We start from the raw sequence: 21,657 nt of genomic DNA, 5'->3' as shown, positions 1-21,657 counted from the left end.
AGTCAACTGCATGGCTTGGCTTGGTTGAAGTTGCATGGGAGATATCTTGGGAGTGAACCATGCGAGCATGAGACAGTATCGCTTTCTCATTCCAGTAAACCCCTTAAAAAAGTTAGACCCAGGAATATCGCCTTGATGTTATCATTATGATTAAACCAGGGTAAATCTGATTCGCAGGAGAACAATGCTTGGAATGCTATGTGTCATTTTTGGTGATCAACATGGGCACAGGCTTATCCCTAGATCTATGAATGGCCCTACGGAGTACTGCCAAAAAAAGCCACTTTCCATGGAATATTACTACAACGATAATGACCCAGAACTATTCTGATCACACAAATCCGAGTCCAATTTGATCTGATAGTGCAATAGAGGGACACTAATTTGGTAAAAACTAAACATTGGCATTTGGGTTCTACGGAACCTCATTCCAAAGTACGGCAGGTGGTATTTCGCTAATTTCACACAAACAAAGCACTGTATATGAAGTACCTATGGGTCACTGATCGCCCACTGATCGCCCACTGGTTGTGATTGTTGTGACGCTCGTGGATAGACCTCTTTGCTCTTATTAGAGGTATCCTGTTCCCAAAGCTATACCAATCTATAACAAACCACACATCAATTCAAGTACAACATGTCGCAAATGATCTCAAGGCCATCATGGCTCACTGTTGCTGTGCTAGCACTGCTAGCAGTATCAGCTGTCAATGCTGCCCCAGTTCGTGCATCAACGCAAGAAATGGAGGCAGAGCAGCCGACTAAAGTTGAATCTCGCTCTCCTGTGAGTGAATGAGCTAAAACCCATGTTTATCTTGGAAATTGACTAATCGAAGTACAGCGACTGATCCCCGACACTGAAGGGTACATCCTTGACCTCTTGCAAGGGCTAGGCCTAGACGAGCCAGAGAAAACACGAACCGGTACACCAACCACAGCAGTCATGAAAACCGAACAAGGCCAGCCGGAGAATGAAACAGCCACACCAACTACACATATTACCTACTCCAGCTCCGTGAGCTACACGCCTACCTACGGGAGCAACGGTGCGGGCTACACGCACACAGTCAAGCACGAGGAAAGCAGCAACAAGCCCATTGAGAACGTTCAGATCCTACCTGGATGGGGTAGCAACAAGAAGATCACTTCTGAAGACTTTCCACGTCTCTTTGAGGCTATGTACAAGGAAGTAAAGCACCGGATTGGCAATGTTATTGATAGCTCTGATGAGATTGGCTTGGATGGGTTTATCCGAGGTGGATGAGATGGTTGTTATGGATATGGAGGGTCTGATGAAGTATTATTGATTTATGGAACTTTTCAAGGGAAAATTATTTGCTTGAGTTTGTTTCTTTACGATGTACTACTACTTTTGATATGCAATTTTCTACATTTCTCGTTCTAGCTTTGAACTTTACGATAGACAATTCATTTTGTACTTTTGCCAGAGTATCGAAATTGACATTCTGGTTTTGATTTCTGGGGTTCGCGTAATGATCAAATTTTGTTCATTCGTAAGAGGCGGTTGGAAGTTGGGTTCTTGGGTTGGAAATGATAGTGAAGATGATAGTGAAGAAATCTGAACACGAGACGACCAGGTAGGTCCTTTGAAAATAATTCGAGATAGTGCAATGTTTGGCTACAACCATTCAACTACAAAGACCTTTCAGTTTCAGCTCCAAGAACTCATTGAGATCGAAAACCTCCAAATAACAAGAAAGAACGAAACCAAGAATTGATAGTCGGGCTTGAAGTGGAGCTTGTATTTGCAGTTATCTCCCTTAACTCCGATCCTCGATTTCCGCCAACATCTCCGGACGCAAATAGGCGAAAGATGCCCGGAGACCGAACAAAACAGAAGATGCTGGAATGAAAGTCTATTACTGCCACAATGCTACGAGTCTTGTGGATGTTGAACATCTGTTGATCGTCTTCGATTGAACTCGGCGGGGCAAATGCAAAAACCATAAGAGAACCGGAACCGCTTCACCTTTTTGCTTCTCTCTCACCATTCACCTATTCTATACTCAAGCCTCTCTATAAATTTTATACTCACCCCAGTCTGACCTAAGATGCCTTCTCTTGTTGGTAAAGAAGTCGGCCCTACCGGGTACGGCACCATGAGTGTGTTTCCCTTCCAAAGACAGCAGAGCAGTCGATGAACAGATACTGACCAAGTCACTAGGAATGACATGGAACCCTCAGCCTCCATCCCAGGAGACATGCTTTGAGACCCTGAACACGGCTCTCGAGCTGGGTGCCAACTTCTGGAACGGTGGCGAGCTCTACGGCACCCCGGAGTTCAACTCTCTCCACCTGCTGAACCAGTACTTCACCAAGTACCCCGAGAATGCCGAGAAGGTCGTTCTCAGCATCAAGGGTGGCTTGAAACCGGGACAACTCATTCCCGATGGCTCCGAGGAGAACATCCGTCGTAGCGTGGATGAGTGTCTCCGTGTCCTTGACGGCAAGAAAAAGCTTGACATCTTCGAATGTGCCCGTCAGGATGCGAAATCCCCTGTTGAGAATACTGTGAAGGTCCTCGCGGATTATGTTAAGGAGGGCAAGATTGGAGGCATTGGTCTGAGTGAGGTTGATGCGGAGACAATTCGTCGAGCGTACGTCCAATCTTCATGATATCAATCTAATTAGAAACCGTGCTAATTACTTCTACAGTCACAAAATACACCCCATCGCCGCTGTCGAGGTTGAGATGTCACTCTGGTCTACTGATATCCTAGAGAACGGCATCGCCAAGACCTGTGCTGAGCTCCAGATCCCGGTCATTGCTTACTCGCCACTGGGTCGGGGTGTGCTCACAGGAGCTGTCACCTCCCTCGCAGACATTCCCGAAGGTGACTTCCGACGACACATGTCCCGCTTCCAAGAAGAGAACTTCCAGGAAAACCTGAAGCTCATCAAGGCTGTCAGTGACCTGGCCACTCGCAAGAGCGTCGCCCCGGCTCAAATTGCCCTGGCCTGGATTCGCAGCCAGAGCGGCAGGCCAGGTATGCCCACTATTATCCCCATTCCTGGCGGTACTACGAAGGACAAGGTGGTTCAGAACATGGGTGGTGTGCAGACGTTGACAGATGCTGAGCTCGCTGAGATCGATACCATTCTGAAGGCGCACGTTGTTGCTGGGCCTCGGTACTAGATAATATGCTTTGAGCTTGTTAGCTATGCAATGGGATATATAAAGTCACAATTTAAAGCCATTGAGTGTTTTCACATGTCAGATCAAGTGTAGAATAAGTCAACATGCAACCTCACAATGCATTGAATACACGGAGGTTGTCGGAATTGCAGAATTCTTTCGAATAATCATCATTAAAACAAGGCGGGGAAGAGAAAAACAAGCGAAATCTTACCGTTGAGTTAGTAGGCTGGTATGAAGATATGTATTACTTTAGTAAAGTACAAAACAACATCATGTAGTGCAGCCTCAAAGTAGTTGCAGTGAGTGAACAACGAAAGAGACGAGCGCGGTGACGCCTTTGTGTGTACTCATCACGTGCGTCCAAGTGGTCAATCGCGGTCATGTGACCGTGTATGCCTCCTCGCATCGCGATGCCGTCGCGACAGCTTCCAAATCCAATCTCGTTTGCCACTTTTCTCCCATTGTGCAAGTACTTTCATATCACAATGGCTTCAAGAGAATCTCCTGGCTCTCCTCTTTCATCGGTCGGGTCCCTCGAGACCTCGGATCATGAATCAATGAAACAAGACAGCCGCGCGCATTCGCCCTCGATGTCGAATATGCCACCCTCGAAGCGACGTCGCACTGGCGTTGCATCATGGGACCGTCAAACTCCCCTCTCCACAGCCCAGGATGACAATCAACCACCTCCCTCCCCGACAGACTCGATCTCCTCAGATAGCTCCGGCGACATCCCGAACTCCCCTAGCATACTCGGCATCCTGGGTACCAACCAGGAAGATGACTATAGCGGCCAGAGTACCGATCAAGTCACCATCTGTCGATGGGATGGATGTACCGCCGGTGACCTCGGAAACATGGATGGGTTGGTGCAGCACCTTCACAATGAGCACATCGGCAGCCGACAGAAACGGTACTCGTGCGAGTGGACCGACTGCACCCGTAAAGGTCAAACACATGCCAGCGCTTATGCTCTGCGCGCACATATGAGAAGTCACACCCGCGAAAAACCCTTCTACTGCACGCTACCTGGTTTGTTACCCTCAGAATTAGCCGTTGCCCTCGATAGCCAACGTCAGCATACTGATCATACCCAACAGAATGTGACCGCAACTTCACTCGATCAGACGCCCTGACCAAGCACATGCGCTCCGTGCACGAGACAGACACGATGCGCCCCATCGACTCTCTTTCCAAGGTCCACGCTGCCCCTGGCAGCACGGCCGGCACCCCAGCCTCGAAGGTCCAACGCATCCGCCTGAAGCTCTCTCAGCCCAAGGAGCCGGGCACCGAGTCCGAGCCCCACACTGAAACTGCCATCCCATCCAACCCCATCATCAACACGAATGAATTACCAGATCTCGACGAGACCACGATGCCGGAGTTCGGACCCGAGCTCAACTTCGACCAGCATGAGCTGTCCTTGCCTCCGCGTGACCTATACCGTCTGCTCCGTCGACAGATTGCATGGGCAGGGAAAGAAACTGCGCAGCTGCAAGCTGAGTGGGAGGAGATCCGGCCGAGGCGCGAGCATGCATGGCGCGAGAAAGAAGTCATCTTTGATGATCTTATTGATGCTGAGCTAGGTCTCTTCAGTGCCATTGTGGGGTCTGTGCCTCCAGCAAACCTCACCACCAGCCTGGAGAAGCTGCAGCAGCAACAGCAGCAGTTCCAGAATCAGCAGGAGCAGCTACAGGAGAAGTCTATTGAGCTGCCGCACCCGCACCCGCACCCCCATGTTGAGGGCAGTGCTTAGCCGGATGCTCTCTTTTTCTCTCAATTCCTCCGCTTCTTTTTTATTTTTGTACTATGGCGTGCATGGCGTTTGGCCCTGCAATTCTTTTTCCTTGCATTCCCCTTTGCCCGGGGAAAGGACGTAATTTCGATGGGATGTATGAATAGCTTTCGGCCCTTGCCCAACAATGGCTCACTACCATGGGTGATGCCTAAAATGATACTGTCGATAATGATTTTTGAGGTCTCCTTGAACCTCCTATCTAAAACGACGCTTCTGATGTCAGATGTGTTGATGAACACATTGGCTCTTATATACTCACTAGTTGTCAGCGAACCGTACGGAAGTTGTCCTGGCCATAATTTCTGCGGTCTTCCCGCCACCACTGTGATACTTGACAGAGGGTAAGAGGGATGCAAGATCTACAGCCAAGAAACCATATATGTTAGTGCGAGGGTTTCATACGCAGCGTTGTGTCATAGCTGCAGTTGCACTGTCTCGATCACAGTAGCTAACGGTAGCTAAGAAACTCTTCAAACCCCCAATGGTCGTGATTCCCCCAAAACCCTCAATTTGGCGCCAACTTGACTTGACATTCGATTGAGCAGGTCACTAAGCATGTCCACAACAGGAGGGTCCGACTATGCAGATCCTCCCCGGTCAACTCCAGTATCCGCTCCCGACTGTTCAGGGTCATGGACCTATCCTTCCCCGAAAAAATCCTGATATTGAAGGGCTTGGTGTATGTACAATTTCTTGACGGAAAGGTAATGGGGTTGACCTGGCTCATTCCAGGTCGTCATCGGGTTTCTCGCAACGTCTTGGGTAACGCTGCTATGTCTCACGCTACATTATATTTCAATACGATACAATGCCGAAGACTCCTCCAAGCACCAACCGGACCTGATAGACCGGTCTATCAGGCAAACAATACAGCGAACACTGAAGTGGACACCATCTTCTCGCTGGCGACAGCCTTTAGAAACAGTAAGTGAGACGGAACCTCCGAGCTCTCATCACCTGCAAACATTCCTTCAAAACTAAAATGCCTCTTAGCTAGTATTGTGCATGAGTGATCAACAGCTAGTAACCGGCCTTGCCATCCTAATCAGCAGCTATACTCAAATCCCAAACGATCTCTCACTCTATCACTGGGAGATAATCACAAGCCTAGCATGGTTCTCTTCGGCTACCCACATTGCAAGTCTACCATATCTAACATTGTACTTTAAACGGAAACCCGGGCTTTGGTACTGTCGAGTCTTTCTGATGAGTGGGTTGGCAATAATGTTAGCCATAGGCTTGATCCCTTCCGCGCGCGTTATACCTGATGCCGAAACCAAGGCGAGGCCAGTTATTTCTGGACCCAGATGTGCTTTCTTTATCTCTTGCGCTGTTGGACAAGTGGCGCAAATTGTCATTTCCGAATTCCTTATAGTGGGTGGACTTGTGGCCCGTCTTCTGCAGATGTCTGCGACGGCTCAACATTTCACGAGAGCTGTGTCGAAATTCACTGAAGATTTGTGGATAAATAGCTTGGGGTGGACATGTCGAAGGTTGGATCGAGCTCGCAAATCTGTGCAAGTGATATGCTTGCCTTGGGTCATGCTTTTAATGACTATCTTTGTGTTTGGCCGATGTCTGGTGGACTTCCTGAGCTCTACTTTCTCTGGCGTAAGTCACCCTCTCATCGCCGTACGGAGTATTGTGGTTCTGAATAGGTCAAGTTACTCTGGTTGCTCTTTTCCTTGATGTGGGGAACCGTCCGCAAGTCTTCGTAGTAGGACTACTTTCTCTTCATTGGATGTAAACTCTTGGGATTTCGGCCAATTAGTGCCCGTCTTATCACTTCTTGTCCCAGCCCTCTTGATGGCAGAAGTCTATTCAGGTGACTCAAGCTACAGCTAATCTATGAAGCCATCAAAACTTACTGACTAGAATAGATGCCATCCGGGGTGAGGATGAGAGCATTGCACAAATAGATCAGCTACCCACCCACCCTGAGGCTAGCAACGCCAGCATCTGCCATATGATGAAACAGTGGACGACTCTTGAGTCTCTCCCCACAGATTCCCAAATTATACAAGCCCCACCAGTCTCCGTCTGCACGCGACTTGTTTTGACTTGCAAGCGCGACTTCCAGTCTGAACCCTGTTATCTTCATTGCCAACATCTACTGATATATGCCTGAATGGGAGTCGGCTCTGGGACACTGATTTTCATGTTGGGCAATGAGCTTCTACCCTCAGGGCTAAGCGGGAAGACATTCTGGAACCTGAACATGACGTTTCCTCTAATAGGCATCATCCCCAGTGTTCTGGGCCTACTTTCGATTCCATGGTGCTGGATCATTACAAGAATCGACCCTGTTCCTCTGGATCAGCGCCAGTCTCTGTCTATTATGAGGATCGCAATTGACATGGGCAAGGTCTATAGAACAGCACGGCTTGGGCTTTTGATGGTTTTCCCTGTGATATTTTCTATCTTTGCTGCTCTATTTTTCAGATATAGGGCGCTCATCCCGGTAACGGTATGTATGGGTGTCTGGTGTGCTGTTTCTTGTCTTTGTACATGATCTGCACTCTTGATGGGCTTTCATTCTGTTTGTCGGGGTATATTCTAGTAAAATGCTATCTGATAACATTGTCACATGTATAAAAAGCGTATTACGGGCCTTGATAATAGACTTCACTCTTATTGATGCACGCAAGGTGGCAGTTTCATGTCACAGATACATACCTCGCTTCTTTCGGCAAGCATCTTCAGTAACACCCACACCAACTCTAGACGAGTGCTAAACGAAGTATAAGCTATATAGTGTATACTGAGCTTGATCACCATCCATTCGGTACCGTAGAAGCATAAAGGCTGGCATCCAGTGACATTGCTGTGGATTCATCTAGGTTGGTTGCACTTTTCTTTTACTCTACCTAACATAAGGAAATTTTTCACGTCTAGACCTGACGGTCTTGGTCGATAATCCTGGCATTGGGTCTACTCCACAGAAAAGGAAAAAAAATGACACAGATAACGCGCGCCTCGCCGAGTGATCGATCTCATGAAGATACAAAGAAAATCAATCAACGCCGTGACAGCCACTCCATAAGATACATATGCCGAGAAGAAAAGCAAAATCAAAATCAACATGGCCTTGGCTCGTTAAGGCATACCGTGGGATCATCCATGGCGGTATGCCTCAGCGAGCATGAAAGCCGACAGCAAATTATAGCAACAGAGGGACAACTTCCTAGATCTACCAACCCAAATTCAAACATGGGATGGGCGTCTAGTGTAGCTGTTCCCCGCAGGACAAAGATGAAGAAAGAGAAGGGAAAACACGCCATGCAGTGATGATCCAAAAGTGAAGTGAAGTGGTGCTCATTTTGAACTGGAACTGTCCTTTCTGTGCTTTTGGGTTTCACGCAAATCATTCGACGCCTTTCGCAATGCCATACGAGTTGGAGTTGTATCCATATGTACCTTCAATCAGAGCAAAGGAAAAAAAAAGACAGACTGTCTCCCTTCGCCTTAGCATGAGAGATGCCCCGGGAAGAGTAACAATAACAGCAATTCAAAAAAGTCCAAATGCTGAAGTTCAGGGTCCAATGTAAGAATGCAGAATGAACGGAGTACAAAATTGTGCAAAATCAAGAAATTTGCAGGAAATAATGAAGAAACCAATAAGGAAAAAAAGGGGATATGTTGCAAGTGTCTACCGTGAGAAAGGATAGATATCTGTGACAAAGAAACGCTGAACATGCATGTCATCAAACCGTGCTAATGTGAGAATAATCTGAAACCAAGAACACCTATGTCCGTTGTATGAACAGGAACCAAAGAAGGCTTACGCTGATGTACCGTTAGAGGGCTTGGATGCTTTGCTTGCTTCCATGACCTTGTTGAACATCTGTTGTAACTTGGCTCCACTGGCCTCCTTGTTTGGCCAGTAGTTCAGCGAAACGTAATCCCAAAGGCGGACTTCCAAGGAGGGCATCGATTGAGAGCCCTCCAAGGTATTGCGAATGAATTCACCAATTTTGACAAGAGTGAGACGGAGTTTCTGAGCCCTCTCGTTCTTGCTGGGATAATTCTTGGCTGTAATCATTGCCACTTGCTTCAGGTTGGCCACAATGGGCCTGAAGAACATGGAAGCCATATCCTCCTTGCTGGAACTTCCATTTTCATGTCCTTTGCGTCGACGAAGTTCGTCGTTGGACGCGTCAGACAAACGATGGCGAGGACGGTCAATATCCATACCAGATCGAGGGCGAGAGTCGCGATTGGGAGTGTGATGCCGATCATCCCGGCCGCCATGTGTGTGGGAGCGTGGGCGTGGACGATCGGACTCACGGTGGCCCTTGCGGGAACCCGAGGGAGCCGGAGAGGCAGAAACGCTACCGCTTCCAGAAACCCGTGAATTCCGCTTGTTGTTCCGGTGATGGTTGTCCACTGCTCTTCTTGCGGTGGCATTGTTGTTATACTTGTTCCTCAAAACAGACATGAGATATTCAGCTCGTCGAACAAGGTGTACAGCACCGGGAGACTTCGTGGCTTTCTCCTCGGTCTGCAGACGCTGTGTCTTTCGTTCCACTCGATGTTCCTCGAGGAAGAATTTGTCACCAAGACCAAGGTCGGAATCATCACGAATCTGAGTCCATGCACCAAATCCATGGCGCGCGATACCAACAAGAAGCATTCCATCCTCACGTGCGCCCCATACGCAGCTGTAGTCCGCCGTCTTAGTAGCCTCAGGAAGACGGAATGTCCTGAAGTCAGGCAGCGAATTTGTGATGCTTCGGATGAGACGCATGTCAGGCGGACGCTCAACAATCGTCCAGGCATTGAGGCGTTTCACGCCGTGGTGATCAAATAGAACTGCCTTCTGCTCCTTCTTTGTGGGATTTCTTCCTGATTGCTTCATTGCTTCCAATTGTTCAAGGCTTTCTTGAACAAGCGAGTTGGCCTTGTCAGTAATTTCACGAAGAGCTGCACGAATAGTGCCTCGATCGCGGGTTTGCAATCGGGCGTCCTCGAGTATCAGCTCTTCAGAGTCATCCATATCACCGTAGCGGAGGAAGGCTCGAGAGAGAGCACGGTACTCTTTCTCTCCAAGAGGACGTTTGGGATCCAATGAGGCACTGTCATCCTCACCATCATCGATGTGGACTTGAGCTCGCGCTAGACGCTTTGCCTTACGTTCCTCTCGTGAGTCCTTAGTGTCTGTGGGAGCGTGACGTTTGCGGGGTCGGTTTTGTTCAATCACTTCAGCAAGATAAACCTCATCATCCTTGCGCTTTTCCTCGGCCTTGATTTCATCGAGTTGGTCCTTGGGAATGATGTCGTCCCAGGTGAGATCATCCACCTTGATGTCGACGAAATCGAAAGCCTTCAAGAATTCCTCGCCACCATCAGCCTGGATCTGCTCTGCCTCCTCGGTTTGGTGCAGTTCTGCATTCGCAAGAACAGAGTCGATATCGAGTTGTTCTAACTTCTTCTGATTGTCGGTTTGCTCGAACATCTTCTGGCCACGGCGTTTGAGAATACGAGAGATATCATCAGTGGAATTGGGCTCGCTGACAACACGAGCCATCTTGTTTTGCATCTCAGACGCTTCCTTGTCTGTGACACCACGCTGGATAGTAATGAACTCAAGCAGGAGCTTGTTGCGAGCTCTCTCAATGACCTCCTCTTCAATTGTATCCTTTGAGACAAGACGGTAAACGCTGACAGGTCTTGTTTGGCCAATTCGATGAGCTCGAGCCATGGCCTGCAAATCAGCCTGGGGGTTCCAATCCGAATCAAACAGGACAACAGTATCTGCAGTCATCAGGTTAATACCGAGACCACCAGCACGGGTGGAGAGAAGGAATGCGAAATCGGTGCTACCCGGTGCATTGTAGTGCTCAATGGCCAGACGACGCGAGGCAGATGGGATGGTACCATCGAGACGTTGGTATTTATAGCCACGGTACTCCATGTATTCACTCAGGATGTTAAGCATGCCAACCATCTGACAGAAAATCAGAACACGATGGCCATCACCTCGCAGCTTGCGGAGGAGCTGGTCGAGAAGCATCATCTTTCCACTACTGGTAATCATAGCACGAAGAATATCTTCGCGGCGAGAGCTACCTTCCAAAATCTTGGCTTCCGCGTTGGGGAACATGAAAGGATGGTTGCTAGCTTTTTTCAACTCCATCATGATATTCAAAAGAGATTGCTTCATTCCCCTATTTCCGTCATTCAACGCGGCGTAGTTCTTCGTCAAAATATTCTTGTAGTATTCCAGTTGAACATCAGACAGTTCAACTCGAATGATCTTTTCGGTTTTGGGGGGAAGGTCAGACTCAACCTTGGACTTGGTACGACGCAACATGAAGGGTTGAATAGCGTCTGTTAATTCTGCCAACTTTTGCGATGCAGCTTCAGCATTCAGATCCATATCCACATCGACTTCAATCAGGCCTGGGTTGAGGAAGTCCATCAAAGCTGAAAGTTCAGCGAGGTTGTTTTGGATTGGGGTGCCAGTGATCAGAAGACGAGCCTGACACTTCCATTCAAACAGTTTGATATAAAGTTGAGAGTCACGGTTCTTGAGACGGTGGGCTTCATCGACAGCCATGAACTGCCACTTGAATTGCCCAAGGAAGGGGGAATCGTTCATTGCGTACTCGTAGGTGGTTAACAAGACATGAAATTTGGGACGCTTGGGATTCCCATCTACCATCATCTCGTAATCGCGAAGAACGGAGCGAGCTTTTTCGCTACCGTTGTAGACCACATAATTGAGGTCTGGGGTCCAATTGTCGAATGTGTCAGCCCAAGCTGGCATTGTGGAGAGGGGGACGATGACAATAAATGGACCTTGCTGCCGTCTGACATGCCGCATCCAGTTGATGAACGAGACGGTTTGCACAGTCTTTCCAAGACCCATCTCATCTGCCAGGACCACATTGCGACCTCTGACCCAGTTGAAAGCCAAGAAATTCAGTCCCTTGATCTGGAAATCCTTCAGCTCTCCGTTTTGTAAGAAGCTGGGGGTACCGTGGATGGGCTCAAACGACTTGCGTGTAGCCAGGGTGGTTTCGTTCTTATCGGAGACAGGTTGACGAGCAGTGCGATCCAAGAAACGATCAATTTCGCGCTGTGCAATCTCACTGATCAAGTCTTCGGGTTCCCATGTACATGAGTCGTAGAACAGGCGTTTCCATTTGACGAGGTATTCGGTGGTGCCATCTTCACTATCACGTACACCGATAACTCGTTCAACCATTTTGTAATCTTCGATTGCCTCGACATCACGTTCGCGATCAAGGTTCCACTTTTCCCTGTCTTCAGGGGGAACGTCGCCACCATACTGTAAGCGGATATCCTCGTTGAGCACCTTTCGAACGTAGTTGTCAACACGTCGCGTGCTGCGGAAGTTTGCCATGGACTCGTTGCTTTCCCATGTGGCATGATAGTGAGATTTGTCTTGCCACTTGATGCAAAACTCAAAGTCATTACGGTCGATATCCTGGGTCTGGGGGTCAACACCCTGCTTGAGGCGATGATTGAGAACAACATCGACAGCAGGCCGGTTGTCTTCAACATAGGTTTCCGCCCAGTAGTTCGGTGCAAGATCCTCCGGGTCTTCTTCAAACATGGCTTCATCCTCATCATCCTCTTCATTATAATTAGACACCTTATTAGCGGTTCGCGTTGAGAAGCGAACCTCATTCAAGGAAGGTTCATAGCTGGTGGTTTGTTGGAGACGGCGCCTTCGTGCCTTGCTTGCACGAGCACTCTTTCCCCCATACTCATCGCTGTCTGACTCCGATAGTGACGACACAGTGGCGGACCGTGAGGCTTTGGAGGGCTGTTGGGATGTTTCGGTACGCCGACGTTTCGAACGGGGCGCGACAATATCTGACTCCGAGTCAGACGAGTCGGCGAGATGGCGTGTTGTGCGAGCGCGTCCACTTCGACGAAGTCCATACAAATCGGGATTTTGTCTTATTAACTCGGTTTCGGAGACCGGCGACGATCCGCGCCTCCCACCGGGAGCAGAGGCAGGGGATGAAGAGTTTTCACGACTATATGTATTGGCCTCGTCATCATAGTTATCCTCCGCAGCATCATCATCATCCTCAGCATCTGAATCTGCAGACGCGCCATCATATGAGTCGTCCGCGGCATCGGGTTCGGGGGAGGACTCGGAGACGGGATGTGAATCGATAGGTTCGGACGGGCTGCGTTCTGGTGGCGCTACCATACTGCCTTCGCCATGGCTATCATCGGCGACTGGCAAAGCAGGGTATACGTTAGACATCGTTGAGGTGGAAGGAGGTTCTTGAGCAGATGGGATCACCATGCCAGAGGCTATAACCGAGGGGCAGTCAGCATTGAAGCTCAATTCGGGCTGGGACAGGCATGAAAGAGGCAGATATGGGTAAAACGAGGTCACGCGATCCAGATTGCCGTCAAATGGAGCTATAAACCCAGCAGAATAGGCCAGGAAATTGGGTTTGATGGAAGGGCATGTTTTTTGATGACGGGTGGGATGGACGCGGCCGGACGTGAAGAGAAAGCAATGGCCAGGTTGGCACACGCAATCAGACTCGAAGAATGCAGCGACACCTTGCTCGCAGGACCGCAGTCCATCAATGTAGAGATCGGAGTAGAAACGAGGTATTCAAGGATTCATGCAGTGGGTCGAAGAGCGCGGAGATGTACCGCGGCGAACGATTCGGGCGACAACTCTGAGCTCGATGAAAAGATAAAATCACTTACACTCCATAGCGTGGTGACCCCGAAAGCGGGGAATCGGGAGATCAATGTGGAAAAGAAAATGGTGGGTGGGGGAGAAGCGTTGGCTGGTATGGGGGAAGAGGAGACGAGACTTGGAAGAACAAGAGGATTGGGGACTGAGGGTTTGCTTAGTTTGACACCCGATCTCTGAGGCATAAAGAGAAGTCCCGATGTGGACTAGCGCGTTCGCTTGCCGCCGGCATCTGGCCGGATCACGTGGCAGCGGAACAACAGTTGCTCCGCTGTTGACCAACAGCCAATCACCGCTTTGATAAATAAGTGACGCAGTTTCGGCCTGAGGCATTCTAGCCCACAATACGAAAGAGAATGCATTCATTTCTGCCGCCCCTCGTTCACTTGATAGTGTGTTCTGTCCTCTTTACAAAGTCGAGTCTGCGCGGACATTTGGTGCTTCTCTGCGCCCTTACATACCTGCGACAGCACTTTTCGGCCATATCCATCGCAACCCCTCCGTCCACTGTCGGCTCATTCTTTTTTATCTTCTTCATACCCGATCTAGGTTCTTTGAACCACATCCACCACCATGTCTGACAAGCTTACGCGGTATGTTTCGAGAGCTTTCAAGTCCTACATTCTCTGCTAACGTGACTTTTCCTCTATAGTATTGCGATTGTCAACACTGACAAGGTTCGTCGAGAAATACCCCACTAATACCGTTTTCTCTCCGGTTCGCGACAGCGTAGCTCACATCATATCTTTTCAACTCTACAGTGCAAACCTAAGGTATGCGACTTTTGAAAATGTTCTCATGGTGGTATCTGGGGCTGATCGATTACAGAAATGTCGTCAAGAGTGCAAGAAGGCGTGTCCCGTGGTCCGCACAGGAAAGCTTTGCATTGAGGTCGACCCTACCTCCAAGATCGCCTTCATCTCCGAACGTCTGTGTATTGGTTGTGGTATCTGTCCCAAGAAGTGCCCCTTCGGTGCCATTCACATTATCAACTTGCCCACCAACCTCGAGACCCAAGTCACCCACCGTTACTCGGCCAACAGTTTCAAGCTTCACCGTCTTCCCATGCCCCGCCCCGGTCAGGTTCTCGGTCTGGTTGGAACCAACGGTATCGGAAAGAGTACCGCTTTGAAGATTCTAAGTGGAAAGCTCAAGCCCAACCTGGGTCGTTACGACAACCCTCCCGACTGGGAAGAGATCCTGAAGTACTTCCGTGGTTCCGAACTGCAAAGTAAGCACCAGCCAGGTACAATTGGGGGATATGAAGGAAGCTGACTTGAGTAGACTACTTCACCAAGGTTCTTGAGGACAACCTGAAGGCTGTTGTTAAGCCTCAGTATGTCGACCAGATTCCCCGCGCCGTGAAGGGCCCTATCCAGCAGGTCGCCCAGCTCATCGAGACTCGTTCCCAACTTGGCAACAAGGAGGAAATCATGGATGTTCTCGGTACGTCTTATTCCCTGCTTTCATGGTAGAACTTCGTTAATATTTGCCCAGAACTGCGCCAGGTTGCCGAGCGTGATATTGGTCACCTTTCTGGTGGTGAGCTTCAGCGTTTTGCCATCGGTTTGGTTTGTGTGCAGAAGGCCGACGTGTGGGTTTTCCCCTGCATAATGTCCAATTCTATTACTAATTCTGGTTCAGGTACATGTTCGACGAGCCTTCCTCATATCTTGATGTTAAGCAGCGTCTGGCTGCTGCCCGTACCATCCGTGGCCTCCTCCGTCCCGACGACTATGTCATTGTTGTTGAGCACGATCTGTCTGTGCTTGACTACCTCTCCGACTTCATTTGCGTGCTTTACGGTCGCCCAGCTGTTTATGGTGTTGTGACTCTGCCTTCTTCCGTCCGTGAGGGTATCAACATCTTCTTGGATGGTCACATCCCCACCGAGAACTTGCGTTTCCGTGACGAGTCCCTTACTTTCCGTCTTGCTGAGGCTGGTGAGGACTTCATTGTCGACAAGGACCGCGCCTTCTCTTACCCCGCCATGGAGAAGACCCTCGGTGGCTTCCACCTGAAGGTCGAGCCCGGAAAATTCACCGACTCTGAGATCGTTGTCATGATGGGTGAGAACGGAACCGGAAAGACTACCTTCTGTAGAATGCTTGCTGGTGCCGAGAAGCCCGACGGCCTTATCTCCGTCCCCAAGATGAACATCAGTATGAAGCCTCAGAAGATTACTCCCAAGTTCCAGGGTACCGTCCGCCAGCTGTTCTTCAAGCGTATCAAGGCCGCTTTCCTGTCCCCCCAGTTCCAGACTGATGTCTACAAGCCCCTCAAGATGGACGACTTTATCGACCAGGAAGTCCAGAACTTGTCCGGTGGAGAATTGCAGCGTGTCGCCATTGTCCTGGCCCTGGGTATGCCCGCTGATATCTACCTGATTGATGAGCCCAGTGCCTACCTTGACTCTGAACAGCGTATTGTCGCTGCCCGTGTTATCAAGCGTTTCATCATGCACACCAAGAAGACCGCCTTCATCGTCGAGCACGATTTCATCATGGCCACCTACCTTGCTGACCGTGTCATTGTCTTCGACGGAAAGCCTTCCGTGGACGCTCGTGCCAACACCCCCGAGTCCCTCGTCACTGGTTGCAACCGCTTCTTGAAGAGCTTGGACGTCACCTTCCGTCGTGACCCCAATTCCTACCGCCCGCGTATCAACAAGTTCAACAGTCAGATGGACCAGGAGCAGAAGTTGGCGGGTAACTTCTACTTCTTGGAGGAAGAGGCCTGAAAAGGGCGTCTTCAATGAGCACCGTCGCCGCTGTCACAAAATGGATGGCCGCGACTCTGAGCAGCGGTGCATCACGCGCCGCGGCAATAGGAAGATCATGTGGTTAATGGCGTTCCCAGGCGTTTGCAGAGCCTCGGCAGTTCAAGGCAAGGGACTGCATTGCTGCGCCGGGTCCTTTCCCGGCGACGGCGATAGTCCCTCGGACGAGGATGGCGATGACGATTCAAATGGCAGCAATGACTACGGCTAACGAAGGGGGGTGGCCCTATTCGGTTCACCCCAACCATTTCCCGGTCTAGTACGCTCATTTATTTTGGCAACCTGCTGCCATACGTCAATCCATCACCCAATGCCTATGTTGTTCTTCGCCTTGCAACTACCTTCCCTGGATTTGTTTGTTCAACATATCCAGGGTAATTGGCCACCGAACGGGAACACTGTCTGCAAATCTTTCACACCTTTTCAATTTTTTGATTGTGAATAGGGATCGGCATGGTTTGTTCCAAAGGAGTTATTATACATTAGGTTGGAGGGTTTGGGTTTTCAAAAGTTCTTCAGACTTTTAGCATCGGTTTCAAGATGGATTTTTTTTCGAATTGGATTGGTCCTTTCCAGACCGGGGATGGCATGGGCTGAACTGCTGGGTTTCTTACCTCTAGTTTAGTTAGTTGGTTTGACCTGCTTGCAGATGCTGAGACAATGCTATCTTCTTTTTCATTTAACTCGAATTATGTGTCCCATATAATTGTAATACTTCCTGTGAATGTATTGTCAGCTGGCCCTAAATCGGCGTAAATATATATTTTCGACCAAAATCTAAAAATTTGCGAGAGCCAATGAAAGAAAATATGAACAGACAAGCCATGAAGAGAAACCCAAAGCCCAAGCTCCAAAATGGATACTGCGTATCTCGTATCTTCTATATCTGAACTATAGAAATGTGGTAGGAATGCGGAGGCAGACCCACGTCAGCACCAACCTCGCAGTGTCACCCGAGTCTTTTTCAACTTCAAACTTGGTGAATCTCCCATTCTTTGACAGCACGCGACAATGTGACCCCCTCAGACTGGCGACGAGCTAGCTAAGCTAGCGCCTACAGCGGAAGAGATAAAAACCGCCCTCGTATACCTGAAATTTTTGAGGCAGAACCCACTGGACAAGCCACACGACGACTATTTCAAAGCATTGCGAGGAGACAAAGACTAGTGGAAATGGGAGTGGAAGATGAGACACTGCTCCGGAGACAGGGGATATACTAGTTTTACCTAAGATAGAAGGGAGATGGAACTACATGGAGCTCAGACGTTGGAGATGCATCGCAACGTCATTTCTCTACAAAAATATCAGCAACCGAGCCCGGAGTCGGATTTCGATCACCGGTGACCCAGTTTTCATGTGGGAGCATTTGTCAGACTGGTGTACACGCCACTACATTGGGCCGCGCGCGACGGGCACATCGCAATTGAAGACCTAAGGGTCAGCGACTACTCCTCTATTCAAGACTGGATCTATGACCTCGCTGATGTTTGGTATGTGAAGTGCGACGGGATGATGGATATTGAAACCGGACGGCTGCAACCTGAGTGCAACACGCTCAAAGGAATGACGTTTTTATGGACTTGCCTGGATACTCCCTGTTGGACTGAGTGGAAGTTTCGTATGGGGGTTACAGAAAGGGTTCCAGGTAGAACGCTATGATCTCTTTAAATCTCCTCGCACGCGAGTGAATACGAGATGATGACGAGGTATCTTGATGAGAGAGAAGCAAGAATCAGAAATGATAATGCCGATACGGACCCGGAAACCGGTGCAAATGTCAAAGTCAAACAAGATGAAGAAAGGCAGCAAGAAAAAGAAGGCAGCACAGGTGCCAATGTCGATACGAACCCAGCAGCCAGCACAGGCGTGAAAGCTAACGTGGATGCCGATGCCAATGCGAGTCCCAATGCTAGCCAAAAGGTGAACGAGGACACAGGGTTGGACGGCAAGAGGAAGTTGAAAGCTCTCAAAAGTTCAAACCCCATCGCAAAGGCACCAGCCAGCACAGACTCGAAAGTCAACGCAGATGCCAATACAGATGTCGATGCGAATCTAACAGCCGATACAACTCCCAACCCTGCATCCGATGCCGACTAAACCACCAATGGACAAATCAAGACTGTTGAGACGAAGTGTGTCAGCGCTAGCACTAGCTGCCCCTACTGTAACAAGCACGGTCATTATGAAGAATCGTGTTGGAAAAAGACCCGAGTCAAGCGCCTTTTTGGTTCAAGCCTAGAGCGAAGAACAATGTAGTCATCGGTGATCGGTGAATACTATTTGCCTTCACTGGTACTATGATTGTCGTCTCTGTACATAGAAATAGCCCTATTCCTAGTTTATGTGCGCAGGTAGACAGTTAGAAAATACGTTGTGCATTGAACATAGAACTTTGGCTGTGTATTCAGCTTGTATTTTATCCCTAGGAAGAAAATAGAACAGAAGAGAGCCCAGGACTCTATCCCGCAATATCTACTTCATTTCTCGAATGAATTGCATTCTCACCCTGCTTTGTATCTTGCTTGGCAAGAGTAAACAGTCTGAAAGAAAACATGAGTTAACTTAGAGCGTTCTTATGTAAAGCCATCTTGTTCGGTATCTTACTCTGAAACGAAATAGAAAAAAAAATCAAGCAATTTATTCCTCCTCAATTTCGCCTTCCTCACTGCCAGAGTGAATAGCCTTCTCATCCTGCTTGGCATCTTGCTTTGTATCTTCTCCCTCTTCAGGAATAGCAGACTGCTCACGACGCGGAGCTCGGGAGCCCCTGCTGCGGTCCCGCTCACGGCTATCACGACGATAACGCTTCGCAGACCGGCTAACAACGCTCTCAGAATCACTGTCGCGCCGGCGTCGACGGTCTCCACTGGCTACACTGCGAGTATCGCCGCCACCGCCGTAGTCCAGCTCATCACGGCCACCACGGGGATCACCACGGGTACGGTAAAGACGTTCGCGCTGGTCCTCGCGTGGATCCGCATCACGGGCAGAACGCGAGCCACGATCGAAGTCGCGGTCTCGAGAACGGTAACGGTCACGGTCACTGCGCTCATCACGGCGTTCACGGGATGGGGAGATCCCACTGACTTTGCGGTAGGTTCGTTCACGATCTGCCTGAGCCTTGCGGCGGTCTGCTTCGTATGCATCGAGTTCTGGGGTTCGGCTGACTCGTCCGCTGGGTCCGCGTCTTTCTCCTCGCCCACTGCGATAGTCACGATCGCGGTCGTAATCGCGACGGCTTCCACGGCTTTGGGCGTACTCACGGTCCTTCTCGGTGTCTTCGTCTCTTTCTTTCATGCGGCGGATTGTCTTGTCAAAGGCAGCTTCGCGAAGTTCATCTGATTCGACAGCCTTGTATTCTTCGTATTTCTCCAGGCGAGGCTGGACTTCGCTCCAGGTGTCGGTTACCCGGACAGGTGGCTCCAGACGCTTAATGCGAGAACGCAGAGCATCCGCGGCACGGCGTTGGTGACGGTCTGCGGCATGCTTCTCTTCTTCGTTGCGGCGAGCTGCCTTATCCTTAATACGCTGGAAAATAAGATTCAGGATATCGGAGTCGATTTTAGAGGTGCGGCGGTCTGCGGTCATGATGGCATTAAATTCATCGAAAGATGTCTCGGTGGTGACTTCGTATCGTTTGTCCTGAAGTTGTTAGCTTGACCAATTCAATTGCGTTAAAGGATTTGGAACTTACATCGAGAACATCTAGCACATCGTTTCGAGGACCGCGCAGCGAGCGTTCCTCTTCTTCAACCATATCCCAGAAAAGATCAAGAGGGGTCGATCCTGATTGACCAAGAATCCCGTGATATCTGGGGTCATCTTGAACCAGTGGGCAAATGTTCATCCACTTGCTGCCTGCCTTGATTTTTCCCTGAGATCTGAGCTCTTTAAGCAACTCCAAGAACTGCTCTCGGGCCTTGCGCTCCTTTCGGGCTCTCGCAGCCTTGTGCTGCTGGCGGGCATCGTTGAATGCGCGTTCCAAGGACTTAATGTGATTCTCGAAGGCGGTCAGAATATCAGACTTGCTCAGGGTCTTAAACTTATCATCACCCTGGAACTTGTCATCAGATTGAATGATAGCATGTGCCTCGGACCACCGTGTGTAGGGCTCCAAGTCCAGCGAGCCGAGGATGTTAACCAGCTCATCCATAGCAGCTTTGCGCGTGATAGCCTCTTGTTCAACATGTGTCTTCTTGAGTTGAAGGATGTACTCCTCAAAGAGCTGGCGTCTCTCGCTTTCATCGTCGGTAGCGCGGAAAGTGGTCTCGCCCTCAATGATAGGACGAATAGTCTTCCAGCGACTGTAGTGCTTGATCTCAGGATGCCGCTTCAGCATGGTGTTGAAATCGGTGCGGAGTTTAGCGAATCTTTCCTTCGCCCGGTCCTTTTCCTGCATGCGAACATCGACCGCGTATTTCTCAAATGCGGCCTTGCGGTCCCGCGGGTCTTTGAGGGCGCGATATTGGGGGTCCTTGATGGTGGCGCGCATCGTCTCCTCCCAAGTCCAATCGGGCTGCACATTGTGGCGCTTGAGCAGCTTCATGAATGCGCTCTCGGCTTCCTCGAGTGAATTGTAGTCAGGATCAGTCTGCGCCTTGAATTCTGGTGCGGCGACTGTGCTGCTGTTGTTATTGTTATCATAAGAACCATATCCAATGCGCCGGTCGCCATATCCCCGATCGCCTCTGTCGCCTCGGTCGCCTCGGTCGTAGTCGTCGCGGTCACGGTCACGGTGTTGAGACTGGGGAGCGTAGCTTGAGCCACCTGCAACATAGGATGAACCGCTGAAGTATGGTTAGTATGGATGCTAGTAGGCAGGAGGGGTTTCTTACGCGACTGGGGCTGCTGGAGGAGCCGGCGCTTGTGCAAGTGCATCCTGGTATTCCTCGGGCATGTCCCATCTGCTGGCCTTGGTTTCCGTGTGGTACCAGTACTTGCGCCCGTCTGCTGCAGTGTGTTCTCTCCAAGGCTGACTTTCTAACGCACGCTAAAGAAGAGTTAGTCCAGTTCAGAACAATGGGTTTGGCACGTACCTCGACCGCGGTCATCAATTCTTGCGGCTTTGTCCATTGGGTCGCCTTGGTTTGCACATTGTAATAGTAGACGCGTCCATCGGTATTCCGCGCCTCCTGCCACAAGGCAGCTGAAGGGCCGTTGGGATTCATGGCGGATGCGTGAGGGAGAAAGAAGTGAAAACGGAGGATCGATGTAGCTCCGCG

The 21,657-nt window shown here is 49.8% G+C and overlaps 8 protein-coding genes across 8 annotated transcripts; 6 read left to right on the top strand and 2 right to left on the bottom strand.

Annotated features, from left to right (window-relative positions):
* Positions 1-637: 637 nt before the first annotated feature.
* On the top strand, positions 638-1,264 carry N7508_006810 (uncharacterized protein; the record flags this gene model as incomplete). Its single annotated transcript, XM_058464876.1, has 2 exons — positions 638-784; positions 842-1,264. The coding sequence occupies 2 exons, from the start codon at positions 638-640 to the stop codon at positions 1,262-1,264; spliced, it is 570 nt and encodes a 189-aa protein (XP_058318729.1).
* An 808-nt stretch (positions 1,265-2,072) lies between these two features.
* N7508_006809 (aldo/keto reductase family protein) lies at positions 2,073-3,157 on the top strand (the record flags this gene model as incomplete). The annotated part of the gene is made up of 3 exons (XM_058464875.1): positions 2,073-2,124; positions 2,186-2,618; positions 2,677-3,157. The coding sequence occupies 3 exons, from the start codon at positions 2,073-2,075 to the stop codon at positions 3,155-3,157; spliced, it is 966 nt and encodes a 321-aa protein (XP_058318728.1).
* A 488-nt stretch (positions 3,158-3,645) lies between these two features.
* N7508_006808 (C2H2-type zinc finger protein) lies at positions 3,646-4,916 on the top strand (the record flags this gene model as incomplete). The annotated part of the gene is made up of 2 exons (XM_058464874.1): positions 3,646-4,192; positions 4,261-4,916. The coding sequence occupies 2 exons, from the start codon at positions 3,646-3,648 to the stop codon at positions 4,914-4,916; spliced, it is 1,203 nt and encodes a 400-aa protein (XP_058318727.1).
* Positions 4,917-8,739: 3,823 nt separating this feature from the next.
* N7508_006807 (chromatin-remodeling ATPase CHD1) lies at positions 8,740-13,206 on the bottom strand (the record flags this gene model as incomplete). The annotated part of the gene is made up of 1 exon (XM_058464873.1): positions 8,740-13,206. One exon carries the CDS (start codon positions 13,204-13,206, stop codon positions 8,740-8,742), a length of 4,467 nt encoding a protein of 1,488 aa, XP_058318726.1.
* Positions 13,207-14,229: 1,023 nt separating this feature from the next.
* On the top strand, positions 14,230-16,396 carry N7508_006806 (ATP-binding cassette domain-containing protein; the record flags this gene model as incomplete). The annotated part of the gene is made up of 7 exons (XM_058464872.1): positions 14,230-14,249; positions 14,309-14,333; positions 14,418-14,429; positions 14,485-14,887; positions 14,941-15,102; positions 15,154-15,250; positions 15,301-16,396. The coding sequence occupies 7 exons, from the start codon at positions 14,230-14,232 to the stop codon at positions 16,394-16,396; spliced, it is 1,815 nt and encodes a 604-aa protein (XP_058318725.1).
* Positions 16,397-16,436: 40 nt separating this feature from the next.
* Positions 16,437-16,646, top strand: N7508_006805 (uncharacterized protein; the record flags this gene model as incomplete). Its single annotated transcript, XM_058464871.1, has 1 exon — positions 16,437-16,646. One exon carries the CDS (start codon positions 16,437-16,439, stop codon positions 16,644-16,646), a length of 210 nt encoding a protein of 69 aa, XP_058318724.1.
* Positions 16,647-18,130: 1,484 nt separating this feature from the next.
* On the top strand, positions 18,131-18,532 carry N7508_006804 (uncharacterized protein; the record flags this gene model as incomplete). The annotated part of the gene is made up of 1 exon (XM_058464870.1): positions 18,131-18,532. One exon carries the CDS (start codon positions 18,131-18,133, stop codon positions 18,530-18,532), a length of 402 nt encoding a protein of 133 aa, XP_058318723.1.
* A 540-nt stretch (positions 18,533-19,072) lies between these two features.
* On the bottom strand, positions 19,073-21,603 carry N7508_006803 (snoRNA-splicing protein PRP40; the record flags this gene model as incomplete). The annotated part of the gene is made up of 4 exons (XM_058464869.1): positions 19,073-20,077; positions 20,130-21,222; positions 21,271-21,425; positions 21,472-21,603. The coding sequence occupies 4 exons, from the start codon at positions 21,601-21,603 to the stop codon at positions 19,073-19,075; spliced, it is 2,385 nt and encodes a 794-aa protein (XP_058318722.1).
* Between the last annotated feature and the right edge of the window lie 54 nt (positions 21,604-21,657).

The sequence above is a fragment of the Penicillium antarcticum genome (assembly GCF_028974205.1).
Source record: "Penicillium antarcticum strain IBT 31339 chromosome Unknown utg000006l_segment0_segment0, whole genome shotgun sequence".
Taxonomy (NCBI): domain Eukaryota; kingdom Fungi; phylum Ascomycota; class Eurotiomycetes; order Eurotiales; family Aspergillaceae; genus Penicillium; species Penicillium antarcticum.
This window is presented reverse-complemented; position numbering and strand designations above follow the sequence as displayed.